The 23192-nt window shown below is 38.6% G+C and overlaps 1 protein-coding gene across 1 annotated transcript in view; it reads right to left on the bottom strand.

Annotated features, from left to right (window-relative positions):
• The window catches only part of LRRC9 (leucine rich repeat containing 9), a 39402-nt gene extending 27139 nt beyond the window's left edge, over positions 1 to 12263 (bottom strand). Inside the window, 12 exon segments of the mRNA XM_059819481.1 lie at positions 468 to 600; positions 2125 to 2289; positions 3998 to 4004; positions 4542 to 4697; positions 4699 to 4716; positions 6175 to 6296; positions 7631 to 7687; positions 7689 to 7835; positions 9787 to 9823; positions 9943 to 10010; positions 11369 to 11509; positions 12075 to 12263. Coding sequence (XP_059675464.1) covers positions 468 to 600; positions 2125 to 2289; positions 3998 to 4004; positions 4542 to 4697; positions 4699 to 4716; positions 6175 to 6296; positions 7631 to 7687; positions 7689 to 7835; positions 9787 to 9823; positions 9943 to 10010; positions 11369 to 11509; positions 12075 to 12227 — 1204 coding nt within the window. The 5' untranslated portion in view covers positions 12228 to 12263.
• Between the last annotated feature and the right edge of the window lie 10929 nt (positions 12264 to 23192).

The raw sequence follows: 23192 nt of genomic DNA, 5'->3' as shown, positions 1-23192 counted from the left end.
CAAAAATCATAAATAATTAATTACCTTTAAGACTTCTATACTTTTTAAAAATTCCATTGAAATTGGATCATTCCTAAGCCACTGCAATGACAGGGTCACACAGCATGACTGGTGTTTTTCCCTTCCATGCCCTGTCCTGGACATGGATTTGTGCCCAATGGATTTGTGCCTTTCCTCACTCATCTAGAAAAGATCAGACCTATCTAATTACTTCTCACATGAGGACATCTCTCATACATGCTTCAAACTCCTGTCTGGGAATTAATCCCAATAGCCCAAGCCCTTTGTGGAGCTTTCTAATATGCAGAAATGCCACTGGGACAGATTTCAGCAAAGTTTCAGAGCTTCTTTCAAGGCTGCATATGCCATCTCATGGCCATCTACAGTATTTACAAAATGTCTTTTCTGTAACAGTAATTACACAAGCCATCTAGCAAATATTTTACAAGATTTTTCCAAACTTTGACCATGCTTGAATGACTTCTCTGGATCACTGCTGTTTTTGCCTTCTGCCTTAGCTTATTGTTTCAGAAACTCTGTTCTGGGACATTCACATATGCTTAGACTGTTACAGAGAAGAAAAGCTTTTTTTCCTGTAGCCTGCAGCAAAGATTAAAGCAAGGGCCAAGTATCTTTATTTGACTGAGACCACCCCTTAAAAATGTAAACAAATCTAAGCAGCATAAAAATATAGCCATGAATTATAATAAGGGATGGTAGGCAGGGAAAGCAAAGATGAATGAATATGAAAATAGTTTATGGTGTCTTTATTCCAACAGAATGAGAGATATGGACAAGAAAATCAGGTTGCTAGCTCTATGGGACAGAGCCTGCCTTCCTGTATGCTTATATAGCATATAACACCACAAAAAGGAATTTCAGTGGGGCCTCTGCAAACTAGCATGATATAAACAATAATGAAGCAAAACAGGACAATAGATACTGTTTTTGAAAATACAATCTTGCCACCCAAAAGTCTGATCTCTTTTCAGAGCAAAAAGAGAAAGACAGGTGTGCAAAAGGTTGGAAAGAAAAAAAGGAGAGCAATAGGGACTAGAGAACAGTTGCCCTGAATTAATTTTCCTACTTTCTATTCTTTTCCTTTGTAAGTCAGAAGGAAAAATTCCTTACCTGAAATATCTTCATCCTTGGAGATATTCAAAAGCTCTCTGGACATAGTCCTGTGCAGCCTGCTATAAGTGACCCCCAGGTGGGTTGGGCAAGGTGACCTCCAGAGGCCCCTTCCACCTTCAACCATTCTGTGAGTCTGTGAAAATACTTATTCTATTCATAATTTCTTACTCAGCATGAAATAATATATGCCATCTGTCTGGGTATTTTACAGTCTGGAGATGGAAGGGGTCACTGGGACAGGACTGACAGTTTCTAGGGTTGCGACTGGTCTGACAACTAGAATCCATGCCAGAGGGATCCTACGTTTAGATCTAGGTATCTGGAGATACCAGAGATAAACGGACTAGGATTAAATTTAGGATTAAGGACAAAGGAGGCAGTGATTTAGAGTTAGGATGAGGCTTGCAAACCAGGACCTGGCATGTTATATTACTAGAACTGAGACTGAAAGAACTGAAGACCCATGCTATGTTTTGTGCTAGCACTGATAGGAAGAACAAAATAATAGCAAAATAATATTGTGTTCAAACAAATACAAATGAAAATTTATGGCTGAAAATAAATGGCTGAAGAAACCACTGAGCCAATCTGTTCCACAGGCAGTAAATACAGGTGCTGCAGCTGTTACTGTGGAGACTTCCAAACTAGTCCTGCATCAGTCCCCACAAACTCTAGTGGGGGGCACTGATGAGAATTGGTAAGTGAGAAGAGACAATTTGCCACATAAAGAGAAAAGGCAAGGAAAGGACAAGAAGATGATGAGAAAAACTGGAAAGCACTAATCATGCCTTTGCCACAGATGGAGTAAAGATGTGAAGAATGAAGCAGAGGTAACACGAAGAAACATAATGAGAACAGAGGAAGAAAACTGAAGAAAGATGAATAGAAAAATGATGGGGGTGGGGAAAGAGAGTAACACTTTTCTGCCTGCTGTCTTCTGTGCTATCCTTTACTAAACAACAGCATTCTTCTGTCCACAATGCAGCATACTATATGCACTTCCAGACCCTTGAAACTATCCTCCAGCATTTGTAGCAGCTGCTTTTCCTTAACTGGCTATTCAGGATTGCATATGTAAGAGAGAGATTCCATCTTTTCTTTTTTTGAGAAACGACAAAGAGAAGAAATAGGGAAAGACTCCAGGTTTTCATTATGCTGTTGCAAAAGCAGGCAAAAGACAAGAATAGAGGTTCTGACCATATAAAGTTTATCCATTGCACAATATTTACTAAGGATAACAGACTATAATTAACACAAATTCCATAATACTGATGTTCACAGTAATCATGAGATCACTTGCAAGGCTTTTTGTTTTTCCCCTGCCTCTTTGTTATCAGTAAGAGTAGTCTCCATGTTCCGTATTACATAAGGAAAAAAAAAAATCTATTTACCTCTGGAACCACAAGTCTTGTCTTTGCTCAAGATCCCTAGCCGGAAGGTAGCAATAGCATGAAAAGAAAGAGAATAGTACAATAAATGTTGATAGCAGATCCAGAACCCCATACAAATACTACAGAACTGTTGATAACTTATTTTCTTCTTGAAATTTTTTTTCATGAGGATGTCATTTCTGATGATTTACAACACCGCAGTTTGAGCATCAGCAGGTTAGTGTGAGGATTTGATTAATTTTTGCTGGACTTCTCTGCCAAAATAAGCAATAAACCATGAGGTTTCAATTTAAGAACAGTTTTGGGCTGATAGTTGCTTCTCGGGGAAGATGCATAAATTGCCTATCACCAACTGGAATGGGGTCTAATACATATGAATGGAGCTGATCTGGCTAATCCATAGGAGGAGCTAATACAATGAGACAGTTTTTCATACAACCTGGAGGATATCCTACCAACACGATACAGAGTGCATTGGGGAGCTTCCTGAACAGTTTTGTTGTCTCTAGGTAATGCGAAAAGAGCTCCTGAAATTGTTAGCTGTGCCAATCTGACTTCCCCATGGGCTGAAAAAAGTGCTGAAAGTGGGTAGTTGAATTGTCTGATACAGACTACTACCTCAAATAATTTGAAGTAAAGCTGTAAGAGTGAGGGTCACTTTGTGTTTCCTACTTTATGTGAACAATAGCAAGGGGTGAACAAGTCTCTTTCATGTTGTATTGCAATGGATAAGAAGCTCAATAGTGGTGTTTCAGCTATGGGGAAAATAACTTTTAGCTAAAGGCTTACAGGAAAAAATTTGAAAGTGGTACGATCAACAAGATCTTCTCTGCCCACCTCTGAATGTTTCTTGTGGCTACGCTGTTTCTGGGTCAAATGATACCCCACCCCCCCAAACCACTAAGCAAACAAAACCGCCCCTAACTGCCCCCCCCCCCCCCCCCCCAACATGCTGAGCCATGTTATGCCATTAACTGAAAAACTGCATCTCCGAATGGGCATGCGTTGAATCCCAGGGAATTTGCTTTGATCTTAGCAGCTAAAATGTCCTGAGGTCAGAGAGCACCTGCTGTCCCTCAGGGAGGTAAGATTTTGCTTTCAGGATTGAAAAGGTCTTCCAGCTCCCTTCAAGCTGTCAGCTCTGATTACTACAAACAGAAATCACACATACATTTATATGCATAAAATGAACTTTCACATACATATAAACATCGTGAATGCACATAAAAAGATGAAAAGGACTGTATTAACTGTACTAAAATTGTAACAATGCAGTCACACATATCAAGTCAGCAAACTGCTCAGTATGCAAAGAAAGAAATGGATTCAGTGGGGGTTCTGTCTCAGCTACAAGCACGCAACTGGGTGTCCCAAGACCACTGCTCCACTGGTGACATGGTTCTACAAGCTCCTTTGGGCAGATGTGTCCCAGCGCTTATGATAACTATCATGACTGCATCACAAGTCTCAACCTGATTCCTGGAAGGCAGTGGAATAAATCAGTACAATCACACAAATTTCAAAGTTGAGACTTGCCCAGAAAAGCTTGGGACTTACTTGCACGGATACCAATCCACCTTGTGCCTGTCCTGACGTATGCATCCTGTGATACAGATGCATATACACCTGGTTGGGTTTTGTTTTGTTTCTGCATTGTTCACCTGCTGCTTTCCACTTTCACAAATATGGCCACTCATAACAATATTTACACTGTTTTCACAACTCTATGAGGAACAGATGAGGTAAGACCCAGATTCTAACTGCAAAAATCTGAACCAGCTCTCATTCCTGGTATTTTCTACCAAGCTATGGACCTCTGAAGTCCAAGAGCCAGTTGCAGAAACACCAAGCGTAGGGATTTTGGGCAACTTCAAGCCACCTCTGTCTGGGTAAAACTTCTTAATAATCCTAGATTATTTGATGCTTTGCAAAATGCTTCTGTTCTTGTAATCATAAAGTTAACTTTTTTCACAGGCCAGTGCTACACTAAATAGCTCTTAAAACTTAGCCACTTACTCTGCTACACTGAAAACTTCTTTTTACAGAAATATTTGAAACTTCTCCTTGAATTTCAGCCTCAGAATTTGATTATGCACTCTAAAGATGTGATTTGTTTTCATTCCCATGATACTGTATGCTCTGAAGTCCTAGGTACAAAATCGTGATTGAATTATCACAAGAAAAACTAAACCTGTGTGCCGAAATGCACAGAGGAGAGCACTAAGTTAATAACATTTTCTTCTTGTTTTGCACTGATTTTTTCAGTGCTATCTACATGATTTTCTTCTGTTTCCTATTCAGAAGAATCACAAGCAATACCTCTAGCCTGTTTCATTTCATTATAACTTTGTTCTCTCAAGTGGAGACAAATAAATTTACCTTATTTTCTTCAAATGTGGCATTCAAAGTTAAGCATCAAATATCAATATCTAATCATATGTGATTCATTGTGTTCCTTTTCTATATTTGCACTGCCATATCTAAAATCTGTTTAAATCCTTCTTCACTATGCAAATGAGCAGTTCCACTATACTAAGCACAATCATGCATAAAGCGAGCATGGTTTGCAAGAACCTACAAGAGTTTCTGCAGTCAAACTTGAGAAAGAGGAGACAGTCCACTGGCCAGCCAGGAACCTGGGGACAGAAGCTCACCTATTCCCTGTGTAACAGAAATCAAATCACTTAAAAATATGTGGCCATTTTCTCTGTGTCTGACTAGGAAGACAATAAACTCCCATACTTCCATCTGGTACTGTAAGATTCCTTGAAGGTTATGGGGTAATCAGACACTTTAGAAAGAGAACCAACCTAGAAATGCAGTAAGTTCCCCAGTTTTTCAATCAATGGAAAGTTTTCTTTAAAAAGAAGATATAACAGTCAAAATCATTACTGCAAGTAATAAAAATATTGCTCTTTCTCAAAAAGATTTTGTGCTAAGATTACTCATCCAAAAACCTTTGGTTTGGCTTTCATCCCTATGAGAGTGATTTATGAATTTCTCCTTGCCAAAACAAAAAGATCCTTGGCTTGAGAAAGTGGCATTAAAAGTAAGTAGAATGCTATTTATAAACAACCTCAAATGGAACCTGTAAGTACAGAACTATCTGCAGCTCTAACAAACATCCCTGAACACAAAAAGAAGGCATACCTGAGGTAGACAAGCTTGGCGTACTCAAGCAGAAAACAGTCTTTGAAATACTGCCAGTCTAAATTTGAATCTTCCCTCAACTAAGCATCAAGGTTATTCATACAAAGATTATGTAAGCAACTTCTAATGCTTCTTTACAAGTAAAGCTGTGTAGGAACTTAGAATAATCATTATCACTGTTGTTAAAAAGCAATTGGATAGCTTGTTTATTCTTTTATCTTCCTTTTTTTAAAATCAAGGACTTCATAAATAGGTAATAAAAAAGCAAAGGCAACAAAAAGATCAGTCCTTGTGGGCTCAAAGCTTCAGCCTAGTACATCACCAAGAGAAGGAGAGGGGAGAGAGTGTTTCCTTTCTCATCAGCTATCTGCAAACGGAGTCTGTGGAGCACTGGTGCTTCAAAATATTCCAGATCCTTGTAATAAATTTGTTTTGTCAAAAATTATTAACTTGGAATCATAAGAAACAGGTTCTAGTTTGAAGACCTTCAAAAGTTTACCATGGACTATTTGATAAAGCTTCTTCAAAGCGAATGTTTCCCACTCTTTCCAATTCCATCAACAAGAATTATACTACCAAATTAAAACTTTTCTTCATTTCTACTTGGAAATCTTTTAAATTCTGCCTGGGACAACATAACAGGACAAATTAACATAATTTTGATTTTTTTTTTGAGCAACAAATTTAGGCAAATTAATGATTACAGAAAGATTTATTTTTTTTAAATCTGAAAGACTACAACTGTGGATATACTGATCCTAACACGTGGATATACTGGTCGTATACTGATCCATAACATCAAACTTCAGCCACTTCACCCTCAGTGTTGTTCTATAGTCATTAGCTTAAGAGAATCACCGCCTCAAGTAAGAGGAGGCCTTAGTTTGCTATTTAGTATTCATAATGATGTCAGTCCAAATTGCAGCACTAATGAAACCGTGCTGGACTTGGGTGCACTGTGAGGCACTTGCATGAAATCAGTGGCAAGTAACAGCAACAAATTTCACAGTACGTTTAAATTCTCCCACGCCTGGCATCAGTTGTTCCATGCTTGAGATGATCAACAGTCTTTGCCTCTCTTTATTAACAAACTTTAAAACAGTACTACTTCACCATACTATTTCCACTCAAATGCAAGATCTAAATTATTTGATTCTTTTGGGGCTTGATGCACTACAGACTCTTTGTACTACACTTGTAGATAGGAACAGTGTTCATTGGTCTTAGACACAAAAACAAAGCAAGAACTGGCCAGATGAATGGTATGCCTTAGCTGTGCTGCAGAACATCAGAGAGAGGACAGCTTTCTACCCATCAGAAGAGAGACATCCAATTCTCCCTTCATAAAAATTCTGTAGAATGAGCTTCAGACCCATGCTGGCATCCAGTACTAGGTCTATGGCATCAATGATATCCTCCACATGCCCTATTATGAAGGATTCTCTGTGTGTAGACTTTGTGCTGGCCATTGACTTTGACTCATGAATTTGATACATGAAGTCCTAAGCTAGAATCATGAATGACGAGAAAAAGAAGCCATTAAAATCACATTGGAATTACAGCAGGGGGAAAAACCCAGCAAACAGAAACAAAAAAACCACAGCACTTTGCTGGATCTCTACTATTTAAAGGCCCAGAAAACTTTTCCAAGCACTGGTCCAATATAACTACTCATCCCAGCTATTTTTGTTCAATCCTTTTCCTATTTACTGAGGTCACCAGTAACAGGAATAGCAACATCTGTCTACTAGAAGCTGGCCTGGATCTAATAATTCAGACCACATAAGAACTGCCACTTTAATGATATTTGCAATACTCCTAGTTTGGACCTTATAAAAAACAAATGTGATACAGGCTCAAGTCCTGTCATTAATCTCCTAACCACCAGGCACCATCATACCCAATTATTAATGTCTGAAAATATCAGAATACTGTTCTTGTGAAATTCACTAAACATACTCATTCAGTTTTCTGTTCTGGAATACTATTCTTTCCTCCAATGCATTTATTTTTTTGTAAGAATGCTTTTTCAAGACATGTCTTTTCTGTATCTTCATTATCATGAACTGAATTTTCAGTTTCCAGATGATTCTTATGCCTTAGAGATTTATTACTTGATGTTTACCTCAACATTTGCAGCTTGGCCAATTCATGTTCCAGCTGATAAAGAGACCACATTAGGATTCAGAAGCAAGAGGTTATGTTAAAGTATGGCAGGAAATTTATCTTTTTTATGTTTCCTTAAAAGATAAGCCCTCTATATGTGTACTACAAAGCATACCAGAAAACATGAAAACAGAAAATTATTTTAATAAATTCAAACACTTGATTGTCAATAGAAACAGCTGAATTGCTTGGCCAAAGGGACAGCTCTGCTCTGAGCAACTGCACATACTCTTCTGTTGTACACTGGCTCATATCCCAGTCCTATTCATATCAATTAGACCATTGTTTCACCCAGGCAGGATGATCCCTCAATGTGACTTCATTATGATGCAAGTCTCAGCAATGAAAAGAGAGTTAGAGGGTACAGTTAAAATGGAAATGCAGCTTTTCCTCAGACACCTAAGGACAAGGATCATTTCGCTCCCCATGTGTGATCACTGTGTAGCATAATAATTACTCTCTGCTTTGTGGAAGCAAAACTCTTTTTGCATTCTTTTTTAAGAGGTAAATCTTTAGGATCTATCAAGTTGCTATACAGCTGAGATTAGGTAAAGCAAGAGAATGAACTTCTCATTCCTTTTGAATAACAAGCAAGGATTTGGCTCCCAAATATAAAACTTCCATAACACTTTTCTTTAAGAAAGCAACTTAGCTCACTCTGCCTACACACCCCACTGTGAATATTATTTAAAATACTCATATATGCACTAACTATAGGCACTTGTGACAAAGAGATGAGGTGACTGAAGTGCATGCCTGCTTCCTAGATCCTACCTGAAATACATATGGCAAGCAAAGGAGGAAGATATGACCATAAGGCATGAGCCTGCACTGGCAGTCCTTGGGGTCTGTGTACCCTTGATCAAACGAATCTGTTGATTCTTGATCAGAGTACTTTTAAGGGGTCCTATTTACATAATCAGCAATATTTTTTCAGTTACTTGTGTATAGACATATGTGCAAAGAGGTAACTCAAAGTGCATTAAAGATCTACTACGAATGTTTACAAACTGCTGTACAGAAAATCTGTGACACAGGTCTTTTCATTTTAGAGTAACTGTGGTTGCACTAATGCATCTACAGTCTGACTCTGATCCATTATGTCACTTACACTGTTCTTAAAGGAAGGGGAACAGACTAATCAGTTGGAAATCAGAAAAAAACCGCAGTAACTTGAAAGCTGGGTGAGAAAGAGCTTTCTAATCTGCAAAAGTTTTCTGTACCAGAACAAACACAGACCTTTCAGAAATGTTTATAGTACCGACTAGAATAGGCAATAATCATAAGAATCTGGGAACTCAGCAGGAAGGTCCTCTGCAAACACCTGTACTGGATGACTAAAAGCAGCAACCTGAAACTCAGTTTACCACATTAGGTGAGTATCTTATCTAGTCCACTGTTCTGGACTGGATCTCTAAGGCTTCATTCTTGCTGTAGTTCCATTTAAGAGCCCATTGGTCAAAGCACTTACCTAAGGCTTGAGACACCAGATTGAAATAAGTATGAACCTGGCAGAACTGAAGCTGGAAATGGATCCCCTGCAATACATTAAGTCCTAGAAACTTGGCTGTTGATTAGTCTGAAGAATAATTAACACAAACAATGACATCATACATGTAATATATTATTTTCCATTTCCACTCAAAGTGCAGGGGTAGTATTTGGAAGATCTTTTTATTACAGATAAAGGTAAACCAAGAAAAATGAATAGATTCTCTAGTATCTGTTCAGAAATGCAGGCATGATTTACATTTCCGTTTATAATTAAACAGGCTTGATTTAGATTTAAACTAAAAGCCCTTTATACTAAAGGCAGTGAAAAAGAAAAATAAATATATGCACAAATCCCACCGATACCTATTTTCTGTCTTCTTTGACATGGCTACAGCAATGGAAAGGAGTTTGGAGTAAACAAAGATGAGCCCCAGGGAGTTTTGACACATACTTTGGGATGATCAGGGCTGTGTACATTGGATATGACTCTGAACCATGCAAGTTGGTAGGAAATTTTTATTAGAATGAGGGAAAGATTAAAAACCATGTACATAAATCCTTGGTAGTAATCAGAATGCTCATGCTAGAAATGCCAGACTGGTATCACCTTCCTATTTTTTCTACTAAGCTCCCAGTGAGGTTGACCTCTTGCAAATTCTACAGAGTATGTAAGCCCTGTGAATGTTTTAAACAATACAGTTTTAATCTAATACAGCACTGCAAATGCTGAAGAGCCTGTAGGCTAAGAGGCAGATCATTCAAATGTAAAAACAAATTTGACTGGAGTCTAAACAATGTTACCCTCTGTTGTGAACTATAGCTTTCTTTTGACGTGGAAAGAGAGAATGCATTTTGCCAAAAGGGAATTAGCTTGGAAAGCCTTTGTAAATGATACTGCAATGAAAATAAACTTAGTCCCCCAGCCTTAGTTTCACAGCTGTGCATGAGAAACCTAACAGATCATGCCTCATGTCATGAGTACTCATTAGCTTTTGGCTGCAGCCCATGTCTTGGCCTCCAGATATCATGAGAACTAAATCACTGATGTCAATCATTTCTCTCCATGAGGACACTGCAGTTCTTTGCAGTGAGATGCCACTAGTGTTTGTAGTGTTCTTGCTAATAAATAATAATTTCTGGAAACACTCTACTGCCTTTACACTTGTACTTTGTCAGCTGTAATTTCTCAGTCTTCCCTTTCCTTTCCTATCATCATGCCAGGCTTCAATTTCTCTCTCCTCCTTTTTATGGCTTTCAAGATTAACAGTAATCTGGTCTCATTCATCCCTACCGGCATCTCCTTCTGCTCTAACTACTTTTATCTTGGTATCAGTATCTCCCTCTGCCTTTTTTTCCTGTAGTCTCCCAAGGGAAAACGGACTGAACTGCAGCAATTCCGTCTCCCTCTTGGGGCATGAAGAGTCAGGTAATTCAGAAAGCTACATGGTCTTTTGCTAGAAATGGACATTTACACATTTCTTCTCCCTTTACATGCCAAACTGCTAATCACAGAGCTCTTACTGGTTCTGGACTAGCCTCCAACTCAAAGGTTAGCACGGGGAGAAAGTAATTTTTCACAGGAGCTAATTTGATATATGACAGCATGAGAAAAAAACAGGATAAAACTTCTCCTGAACAGGAGTTAATCTCTCCAAGTTATAAAAAAATAAAAAATTCAAACACTAAAATAAAAATTACATGGCAAACCTTTTACATAATACTGAAGTGCAGACAAAAATCTGCAGTTCTAAGAAAACTTAAAAAATCTTTTTCTCATCACGAATCTCAGAGGTCTTTGAAAATGAGTGATTTAGTTAACTCTGCATATGCAGAAAACCTTGACAGCTAATCAATTCCAAATAATGCTTCAGCCTTAATTCTTAGAAAGGAAAATTCTAAACTTCAGTTTATGTTTTTCAACAATTCTAAAAGTTAGCCCTACTTATTAGACACATTTATATACGATACTACTAAAATATCATACATTAGACAAATTAGAATAAAAGAAAGCATAAGGAGGACACCAGACTCACCTCTATATTCTTGATCAGGTTATTATTCAACCAAAGTAGATTCAGCTTTGTTAGCACTTCCAGATTTTCAATGCTGGAAATTTCATCGCAATAAAGATAAAGCTTTTGCAAATTTACACATATTCATAGACCATCTATTTTCTATTTTCTCAAAAGAGGTATTACTTTGCAGCACTGAAGAACAAAATAACACTCTTTTTTGTCAAGATGGCATTAACTCGCACAGAAAATTATTAGGTAGTTCCAAATAATTTGAGACCACACCCTCTGTGCAGAATTCTGCTGATTTAGAAAGCTTTTCAATTAAGCCAACAAAGAAAAAGTAGTAGCAGCTACAATGGTTCATGATAAATGATTATGTGTTTTTAAAGAAAGTATTATTTTCATTAGAATGTTTCCTTTCTAAGCAGTTTCCAGGAAAAGGTTTCAATGTAATTATTCTAGTTTTAAAAATATTGTTTCCAATGAAAGAAAAAAAGCCAACAATAGGTTCTAAATTACAAAAACCTGTAATAAGTAACAGATGTAATTTGATCCATATCTAAAATGTGATACTTAAGCAAAGAAATGCCATATCCTGACTCCTTTGTATAGTGCCTTCTTCCTTGAATAGATGAAAGGAGTTTTGTGAAAGAATATGATTATCATTGTAAGGGACTGGAAACTGTATAAAGTTGGCTAGAAAGAAAACTTGTAGTTAACTTACCACTATACAGCATTCAGCAATCCACAGCTCTTTGAGCAACAGGCAGTACTCTAGATCTGAAATCTTTTGAATATTTTGTCCAATGAGAATGACAGTAGTTATAGCTGGGAAATATTTCATGCCTTCAATTCTTGGATAACCCAAGAAAAACATCTCCAGTGCTGCTGTTTTTAGTGCCTCTTGATCAATGTTCTGGTTCTGCAGGAAAATGTGTTTGCAATTTTGGCCACATTCAGTACATCGCAGTTAAGTAGCTTTCTTCTGCTCCCAAAGCACATTTACAAAGTATTGCATGAGTGCTTCATATCACACCTCAGAATGCACCTTCCATTTAAAACAAAATAATTTTCAGTTATGCTAGTTTTAATGAAAATTAAAAACTGGAACTCTGTAACTTTATCTATAAGCTAGTATATGTATGTGTATACATGCACACACATACATATATGGATCAGGATAGATGGTGCGCTTTATCAGACTTGTAGTTTTCCACTTCTGGAGTGGTTGTATCAAGTAAATATAGTAATAAAAGCTTTTGGCCAGGAAAAAATTAAAAGTTTACATGGAATTTCATTAAGGATGAGATTCAGTTTGAGATTAAGACACAAAGCAATAGGTACCCCCACGTAAGCTTCTTGCCTAATCTCTCATTAGTCAAGAGATTTAACCAATATAGCCAAAGGATCCTGGGAAGCCATTCAGATGACCAGGCAAGAGGTGTTTACATTACACTAAATTGACTTATTCTATAGGTTCCCTTGACTATATTGACTAAGGATGAGATTCAGAATATCCATTGCTATTTCAGAGACCTTAAAGTATCCTGCAGCAGCTGTTTCAGTAGGGTGCAGTTTTCTGTATATCCTCCTAGATATGTGTGGTGTCTTAGACACCTTGAGGCAAGTAAAATGCCACTAGGCAGCTATATCTATGCAGCTGAATCCTATCCTTGATTTCCACTGACTGTAGTGAGAGCCAAAAAATGAAACACATATGTAGACAACTACCTGTAGACACCTAAATGAAGGTGTCTTAGACTGGAATGGGATTCCATTTTAAAATTCCAACTAGTTCATAGTAGACAAAATTTCCACCATCTTAGTTAATCACCCACTTCTGCTCACAACTATCCATTGTCTACAAAAATGCAGGAATGAGTGAAAATGCCAAGATTTATTTTGATGACATTGATATAACAAGCTTATTTCTGTTTCTATATATGAATATTTCTGCAGGGGACTTCACAAGAAACAGAGACAAAGTAGGGAATTGTACCTTAAAAGTAATTTACTCTGGAGATTTTCTTGAGAGATTCTCATTTCTGCATCCTAACAACTAATGTGTTTCCCAGAGTTCTGAAATGTTCAGATCACCACAAACTCTTATTACTGCATGTCCTATACCACCTTTGGAGTATTCCAGAATGGACACAACCCTACAGATGGAATCTCTAGAGAAGCAAAAATAATTGTATATTCTAGCGAGGACATTGATATTTATAGAAGTACTGAGAGAGAGAAAAAAAAAGATTAAAACCAAAAACAAATTAATAACTTACCAGCTCCATAATTATTTCCTCAAGGTTCTGGTTTTGGTTACCACCTGCATCATCTCTTGAGTTCTCTGCAGTGACTATTATTTCCTAGTATCTTCTTAGAAAAAGTACAGTAATATTATCAGCTGTGTAGCCACCCACATTGTTTATAAGTCATTAGATTTCCAAGAAGTTTGGAAGGAAGATCTAAATTCTTAACAGATTGAGTCCCAGAATCTGTATTTCTAATGGAATCACAATGGAGATTACAACAGAAGAAAGTTGAAATAGATTTGTTACTATTTAATTAACTTTCTCAGATTCTGAATGTCCATAAAGTAGTATACTATAAGCTATTCTGACCACCTTCATAAGGCGGGGTGAGGAATTGCACCCGCTTACCCTTATATTGGACTCAGTAAATTGTATTTCACGAAGCATAAAGACGCAGTAAAAAAAGAAACAGTCAGAGCTCATAATTCACCAAAAACCTCAATAAAAGCCCCTCTGCATGTATGTAAAAATATATCAGAATTGAGAGTATAACACCTCTGCTACAATTTTTTAAGCAATCACACAGCTGCCACAATTATTCTTTAGAATTATCAAACACTAATTAGTAATGAGTATGATTGTTGCAGCAGCTTTTTTTTCCTTTTGAAAGCACTTACATAGTATATTAACCACAGTATGCACAAACTACACCCTTAATATACCACATCCCTGCTGCTTTTGACTTTCTGCCATGGTATTTAACAACACACAGCCCCTCTAGCAAGTAATTTAGGATGGGAAACAAAGAATATATTTTTCCATTTACAACAGCTAAGGAAATTACATTAGCCCTGATTAGATTTGGATGGATGCCTGCTCCTCTGGGCTCTGTAGGGGAGCTCAGGGAATTGTTCTACCTCGCCTCGAAGGGACATGGCTTTGCCAGCATCTCTTCTGGAGCGCTGCCTCCACAGTGAGCTTCCATTGAATACATTCCCACAAAGTAATGCCACCTATTTGCCCACGGCGGCCTAGTCAAGGCCTCAGCCTGAGGCTGGGCTGAGCCCTCAGCACAGCGGCTGACCGGGTACCCAAGCCCAGACTGCCACCTGCTCCGTGTGGGAGACCGCCTTGCCCCGCCCACCGCTGGGCTGAGAGCCAACTGGAGGCGAGTGTGTGATGCGGTGACCCTCCCCACAGGCCAGGTGGGGCAGAGCAGCAGCCAATCGGAGGCGTGTGTGAGGGGGGACATATCTCGTGCCATAGGGACCGCAGCCATGGCGGTTACCTCAGTGAGAGGAGTCCGCAGGGGAAGGGGTACTGACATACCTCAGGGGGCTCAGCACCAGTAAGCCCCGTGAAATGGGCCAGGGGAAACTGGGTTCTCGCACTCCTCAGCCATGCTAGGCCGATGGTCTGACAGCAGCACATTGGAAGCCTTCCCCATCCCTTTGCCACGCACCTGGCCCAGTGCTGGTGATTAATTTAAGCTGCAATGACTTTCCCTCTTGCTCTGTTAGTGTGTGGGGTGGTGGAGTGTAGCTGATAAGGTGGTTTGTGAAATGTGAAAAAAAGAGGGTTAGAGAGTTTTAGTCTGGCTGGTGTATCTGCCTTGGTCAGGGAGGGTGTCATGTCTGTGCAGCGGTTTATCTTCGGGGGGCAATGTAAACTGTGCCAAACTGCACCACAGAAGCTTATTGGGGCTTAGCTTAAATCAATTAGAAATGTGAGCGTGAGATAAAATAGGCCATTCTTAAACCAAAAGGACCATGTTCACTGAGCCATTTGTACTGGATTAATGTTATCAATTTAAGAACAATTATAATTAAATCACTATGGTGGTTTTTTTTTTTTGCATGCAGTGAGACCAGCTGAACATTTTCGAGTGGTAGGATTGCTCAGCAGAAAACTGGATCCTCACTGAAAAATAATATCATCAAAGATGTCTGATTTGTGAGTAAGGAAGTTAGATTTACTAAAAATTGCAAAGAATTCTGTTAAAGTCTCTGTATTAATGTTTATTAACATTTTTAATGGAGAGGGAGAAAATTGCTCAAGAGTTTCTGCAGTTCTACCGAGGCAGATCAGCCTGTAGCTCGTTACTTGCACTGCTTTTTCATGTCACCAGATGTCACTCCAAGTCCACATAAGGCAGACAGCTTCCATTTATTTCTACATTGTAAAAGATGTTCTGGCTTGGTCTTAGACTTCTCTATCCATAGGTGCTACACTTCACTTACCCAAAGACAAAAATACATATATGCGGCTTTGTTAGTGGAAGTCTGTAACAAGGTAAGTCTATGAGTCCAAATATGCTCTCTTGGATTAACATATCATAACAAGTACATATTGGAACAATTTGAAATTAAAAATGGAATGTTAATGCTCTGAAAACTGTGCACACTTTCTAATTCAAGGGAGAAACAAAACAATCATCTACTCTGAGCCTTCTCCAGAGACATTTTTATACAATTTTGCTTAAGGGAAGTATATTCTGTTCCCTTTACACCAGATCCTGCAAGAAAGATGGTCTTGTTTGGCAAATTACTCCTTTTCTTTCCTTTCTCATTGACAAAGACTCTTAGGGGCAACCTTCTCAGTAAATTAGCTTAGGAAGCTAGGCCAACTGAAAACCAGTTTGTGATCTGTTTAATATTTTTTAAACATTTAAAAAATATTTTTTAAATTGATTAAGCATTAAAACTGGACATTGCATCCAAATTCAGATATTCATTGGTACTATCAGTAGCAAAATGCAACTGCTTTAGTTTCTGAGTGTCTAAAAGAATGACTCATTATTGGCAGTGACAGAAGTGGGTATAGGGATTTCTGTTTGACTGGAAAGCAACCCTCTCTTACCAGAAGGGAATTATTGTGAAAATCAACATTTTTGTGAAACATTTCTAGTCCTTTCTAGGTGACTGAATCATCTCATCGTGACCTGCTCTGGCAGCCTAAAATCTGTGTGCGTAATATCCCTAATCTCTTCGATTGCAGCAAACATGCAGGGCAGCATTACAATATTAATCATTAACTCAGCTCATTAAGAGCTAGATAATGTTACTACTAGATAATCTTGTGTTGGTTTATAAAGCTGTTAAAATGTATATTTGCATGAACAGTATTTTAAAAATCTCTGGCAGCAGTTGCTAGGTTTCTCTTTTAATGTAAAGGATTTTCAAACCTATCTCAGATTGAATTAATCATTTCAAGTGTGTTATATTTCACCTTCTGTTGTGGCACATTCTGCTCTAATTCTGCTAAAGCCTTTTAGGATAATTTGAAATAATTTCATAGCATAGTCAAAGCAACTGTTTAAGTGCTGATGGTGCTTTGCTGCTCTGTATTTACTTTTAGAATTGTCCTTGCAGTTTTGTGACTACCGTAGAAACTTTTGAAATTGATGTTCATCAGATTCTCGTGGATCACTGTGCATCATGGGCATGTGTTTCTGCCTCTGCCTTCTACTGATGTTGATCATAGAATGGTTTGAGTTAGAAGGGACCTTACAGATCATCTAGTTCCAACCCCCCTGCCATGGGCAGGGACACCTTCCACTAGACCAGGTTGCTCAAAGCCCCAAAACCTCAAAACCTGGCTTTGAACACTTCCAGGGTTGGGGCATCCACAGCTTCTCTGGGCAACGTGTTCCAGTGCCTCACCACCCTCATGGTGAAGAATTTCTTCCTTATATCTAATCTAAATCTACCCTCTTTCAGCTTAAAGCCATTACCCCTTGTCCCATCACTACATGCCCTTGTAAAAAGTCCCTCTCCAGCTTTCTTGTAGGCCTCTTCAGGTACTGGAAGGCTGCTATAAGGTCTCCCTGACACCTTCTCTTCTCCAGGCTGAACAACCCCAACTCTCTCAGCCTGTCCTTGTAGGAGAGGTGCTCCAGCCCTCTGATCATCTTTGTGGCCCTCATCTGGACTTTCTCCAACAGGTCCACGTCCTTCTTATGTTGGGGGCCCCAGAGCTGGATGCAGTACTCCAGGTGGGCTCTCACGAGACCAGAGTAGAGGGAGAGAATCAGCTCCCTTAACCTGCTGGTCACACTTCTTTTGATGCAGCCCAGGATACGGTTGGCTTTCTGGGCTGCAAGTACGCACTGCTGGCTCATGCTGAGCTTCTTGTCACCCAACACCCCCAAGTCCTTCTCCTCAGGGCTGCTCTCAATCCATTCTCTGCCCAGCCTGTATTTGTGCTTGGGATTGCTCTGACCCACGTGCAGGACTTTGCACTTGGCCTTGCTGAACTTCATGAGGCTTGCACGGGCCCACCTCTCAAGGCTGTGAAAGTCCCTCTGGATGGCATCCCTTCCCTCCAGCATGTTGACCGCACCACACAGCTTGGTGTCATCGGCAAACTTGCTGAGGGTGCACTCAATCCCACTGTCCATGTCGCCGACAAAGATAGGCTAGTAGATGGTTTGGTTTCACTGGCATTGCTAAACAGTCATCATCATTGTATTTTTTTGTAGAAGGGTCTCCATCCTTAAAAAAATTACTGTTTGTAATCTATGTGCAGCTTTTTGTCTGCTTCTGCTTTGTATCACTGGAATATTTCTGACTCCCACCGTGTCATTTATTAATCCAAGTGCTTCTGGTATCATCTCTGCAAACCAGTGAGTATTTAGATGAAATGTCAGATTAAGTGGCAAGAAGCAGTGATGGTAGACCTCGTGTAAATGTTTAAGCGAGATTACATTTTAGAAACTAGGCTCTCTATGCCTTAGCATTAAAAAAACTGTAAGCACCTTAGCTAGCTTTTAAGTATCAGGCAAGATATATGAGATAGTTTTCGGGTGTTTTTTTCTAATAATTTTAGCAGTATAAATATTTTGATGTGAGACGTGGCTATGTCTGTGGAAGTATTTAAAATAATAGATTTCCCATTAAGCACCTAGGAAATGTCACCCGTTCACCTGTGATTGGAAGCAGTTAGGTTAGCAGGATAAGCATGGGCAGTAGTTGGAAACATGATCTAGTTATATTGATGTCTCCACTTAATAATGCACAGTCCTTACTCCCACTGAGGTCAAGAAAAATATTGCTGAGACAAGACTGAGGAAGGTGTGTAGGGTTTGACCAGCAGTGGTGATGCATTAAGTGTGTTCACAAGTGCCCCATGAGCCATGAGCACAAATGTGGCAAGGGGAGAAGAGCACTTGCTTGCTTTTGGTACTGCCAAAAATAGATGCTATTTGGGAAGCATTCTGGCATGTGTCCCAGGCTAGTTACAGCTTGACCTGCAGGATCGAATGGGATAAAAGTGTGTTGTCTCAAGTATGTCACTAGTGACAGACAGTTGTCACGGACAATCCAGAATCATGACTTTAAATGCATATGCATTGTGTTTTATCTAAAATAACTGCTATCTGAGCTCTGTGTGGAAAAGGCCATTTCCCAGCAGCTCTGGTGGCATCCTCATGCCACAGAGTGTATGATGCAGAATAAATATCAGTGCTGTGGGGCCCTGCTCTCTCTGCGGTTCACCTGAATTTACAGACAGGTGTTCACCATTTTTCTGAAGTAAATGAACTAAACAGAAGCATATAGATGAATATGTATGTCTGTGCTTTGTATTTTGCATGGTTTTAGATCATCTGAATAGCTGTATTTTCTTGTTACTTTGGATGACAGGCCATAAAAAACTGAGGAGTGAACTCAGATGGACACTGGGCATCTATATGAAATTCCCTGTGGAACAGGGCAAGCTGCTTCTTATGTATTTGTCAATAACATGTAGGAAGGAAGACTGAGTTATCTCAGATGACTTTGTCTTGGGGATAGCTGCTGAAAGTCCCCTGTAAGGAGGTAAAAAAACCAAAACCAAACCAATAAAACTTCATTAGTGCTTCCAAAAACAATAGATGAGACATTACTTACAGAATGTTTTATTATTGCAGTAACTTCTTCAGCCAGCTCTGGACCGGATGTTATGCTAACAGACAGAAATGAGCTCAGCATTGATCTATAAATTAGCAGTTGCCTAGTGACTCATGATCCTGGCACACATGCTTTATGCAACCGAAAAATAGCACTATGCAGTAATGGATATATGCCAATTTTTTGTTAGGGTCACTGTCCCAGAGCTTACAGCAATTTTTTACATAAATTTTGACAGGGAGAGTAACTTGAAAATGTCAGTGAAACCAGGGAATTGTTCAGAAACCATCAGCTAGGTACCCACAAAGGAATGTTACTATAAACACACTGCAAGGAAAAAAAACCACACAAAAAAAATCTGGCCCAAAATATATGAAAATAAGTAATGTAGCATAAAATAGAATTTGCAGGGTGCATATTAAATGGATTAGAAATTGGCTTAAAAGCAGATCTCAAAATGGGAAAAAATAATTTTCATGATTATTAATCAATTTAATGAAGCTATCTAATAATTTTATTGGCCATCCAAAGGGTAACATAGGTCTCTGCCAGTTAAATCTGCAGATGGCACAGGCTTGTTGAGTAGTAAGTAATGAAGTTACACCTACATAATTATTTGAACCACCTAATTAAGCGGTCACAGTCCAGCAATATGCACTTCGATACAGCTAAATGCAAGGTGATACACTGGGGCTGTATGGGCTACAGCCACATGATGAGAAACCCCATCCTGAAGTGCTCTGACTCAGGAAAGGGATATAGGGTGATCATAACAAACTACTTCAGCCTGAGCTCCCACTGTAGTACTCCAGTTAAATTAACCAATGATGTGATCTATCGGTTTATCAAGTAGATGAACACAGAGAATAAGACAGATAAGGGATTTTTCTTTTGTATGCAGCATTGATAAAACAGCTCCTGTAATGGTGTGTTCATTTAATGTGCCTTCACATTAGAAGAAGGAGGCCATAAACTTAGCCATGGACTGGAAACCAAACGTGGTGATACATTGCTAACAGACCCTCACTGATGAAAGGAAGGTTGAGACTGAACTGAATAGTAGTATATAGATAGCTATGGAAAATTATGGTTGATAGCAGAGGGCAAGGGACAGGGAAAGGTGCAACAATATCCAGCCACTGAAATTTTAAGTTGAACAATGTACTGTAACATGCATATAATATGTTGTCAGCATTAGTGGGGGCAGCGTTGTGTCAATGCTGAATTCTTCTGTACCATTAATCTCAGTTGGATCTGAGTTACATTAGAAATCAACACCTGCGAAACTTCATCCTGATATTTTCATGGACAATCTTGAAGTTACAAGATTTGCTTTTTATTAATTTCAACCTTATCCTTCTTCATAATCTATTAATAATATCCAAACCCATTAAGCTTTTTAAATTTTATAATCTATATTTTTCAATACTTATGAATGGTAAAGTAAATAATTTCTCCAAGAGGGGGATCACATTCTTCATGCTTTCTAAAGAGGATCTGCAGATACAGGAATGTGAGTGTGCTTCTTGTCTTAGTGGTGAATATTTCCGATTTTTGTAAGAGAACAAACTCTGCTTGCATCAGTACTTTGAAAAACATCACCTTTTTCTGTCTCCATCCTTTCTGTCTTTCTTTTCTCTCTATGTATCAAGGGGATGATCAAGCTCCATTGAAACAAAAGTAAATCTTCCATGGGACATGGTGTCATTACAGGCTCATGAAGTCACAAGGGAAGTAATTTTGGCTCTAATCTGCAGTCCGTGTGTACTCCTATAGCTCCACTGATTCCCGTGGAATCATGCCAACTTAGTGCCTGCTGAGGGCCAGAACTGTTTTATGATCATGTTCTTGCCTGCTATTGGCTTTATTCTACACACAGGGCATTAAACCCAACCACCAGAGTAGGCGTGGAAGAATCAATTTAGTCTTACGAAGCATCCTTATGAATCATGTTTTCCCAGATCCTGGTTGCATTGAGATCAGGACCACTTGTTAAAAAGTGGTAGAGAGAAGCAAACAAAAATATTCAAGAGAGTTCTTGAGTATATTCTGCAGTCACACTGTAATGTCAGTCACCAGAGGTCTCTAGGAAATTTGAACCTCAAAAAGCACCCCAGAAGTAGCATTGGAACATTTTGTCTAGTATCTGGGGCAAAAGAATTGCGCTTGAAAGCAACAATGAAATGCAGTGAGGAATTTTCACCTGTTTTTCTTTTCTTGCATTTTTTCTATGGTGACTAGCACATCTCTTTGTCTCTGAGGCACAATGGAAATTGAAAACCAGCTGGACTGGAACAAGTGCATTCAGCTTTCCAGGATGAAATAATACCTTAATTGGTCTGTCTGCATGGATGAAAAAGGGCCAAGCCCTATGATCCCAGTCTGAGAGATATGATGAGAAAAGCATCCTAGATCTGATATCAACAAATCTTCCTGGAGCTATTTGTATCTTTTGATGAAGAGACCTGCTATTCATAGAACAAGGATACTGTAAAACTTATGTATCAAAACATTGTTTTAAACATGTAATGGACTTCCTACATAACCAGCTTAAGAAAACGTTAAAAAAATATTTTTCTTTCTATTCTATTTCTTTTTTTATCAAACTTTTTTTTTCCTGAATCATAAAAACAAGACTAGCAAGCACTAGTATTTTTCTGTAACCTGTTTTTAAAAGCCTCTGCTAATGGGAATTCCAAAACCAAAGACTAATGGCAAATGTTAATCCCAATGAGCAGAGAAAGTTAGTGAGTGCAAGAGAAAATAGTGGTATGCTCAATGGCACTTTGATATTACATTGCCTTTTAGATTTTGCTGTAGGAAAGCAAGAACCTGGAAGTTTCAAAGGCTCAGCTGACTATGTCAGGAGCTTCCATCGTGTCTCTGAAGTATTTCTACAAGTTTATAACCTTTTATGTTGCATAAGGAATACGTTTTTTGTTCAAATTCCTTAACTGAAGATTGATAGCAGGAAACGGAATGAGTATGCTTTTGACTTATTATTGTGATAGAGGAAAAAAACCCCAATTTATAGTTTTGAGCAGGTTAATGTATCACAAACCTCCAAAACATAAAGCCATTTTTTAAATCATCTGACAGAGAATCATATTTAGCTGTCACTAGCTCCCACTGTAAAAAAAGTTGTAACACAGTCTAAAGGACTCAAAATTACTAAAAATATAAAATTAATATTCTAAGTTAATATTCTGAATGAATAAGTTAATGAAACATCCTAAAGGCTGCTAAACATTGTTATACTTTGGACAAAGGAAGACTGAGAAATGATCAACTTGTATTACTATAAAACAGTTCTACCTTTCAGAGAAGGACTTAAGGCTCTCTGTTTGTGTTATAGTTAATTAAAAAAAAAAAAAAAAGTGAAGGATTCTTGCCCAGTTCTGAGAACCACAATTGATGTATTTATTTTGAAAAGATGCAGCAAAAATGTGTCTTTATTTCTTCTTGTATCTCCATAGGTAAAAATGTTCTAGGGCAAAAGGATTATCTGTGAGTTTCTGCTATGGAAGTCACTGTGCTCTGACAGGTTGAGATACTGATACTGCCAAAGCAAAGGAGAATTTTGAGAAGCCCAAAGTGACTGAGTCCATCTGAAATGTAGAATGACTCTGTCAATAGATGTGCCAGGCCCGTGGAGCCCCTGAGTATCAAGAGTCCTGACAACTGCCTTCAGTTGCTCTGGGA

The sequence above is a fragment of the Gavia stellata genome, chromosome 7 (assembly GCF_030936135.1).
Source record: "Gavia stellata isolate bGavSte3 chromosome 7, bGavSte3.hap2, whole genome shotgun sequence".
In the NCBI taxonomy this organism is placed as follows: domain Eukaryota; kingdom Metazoa; phylum Chordata; class Aves; order Gaviiformes; family Gaviidae; genus Gavia; species Gavia stellata.
Note: the sequence above shows the minus strand (reverse complement) of the source record. Positions and strands in the feature narration are given on the sequence as shown.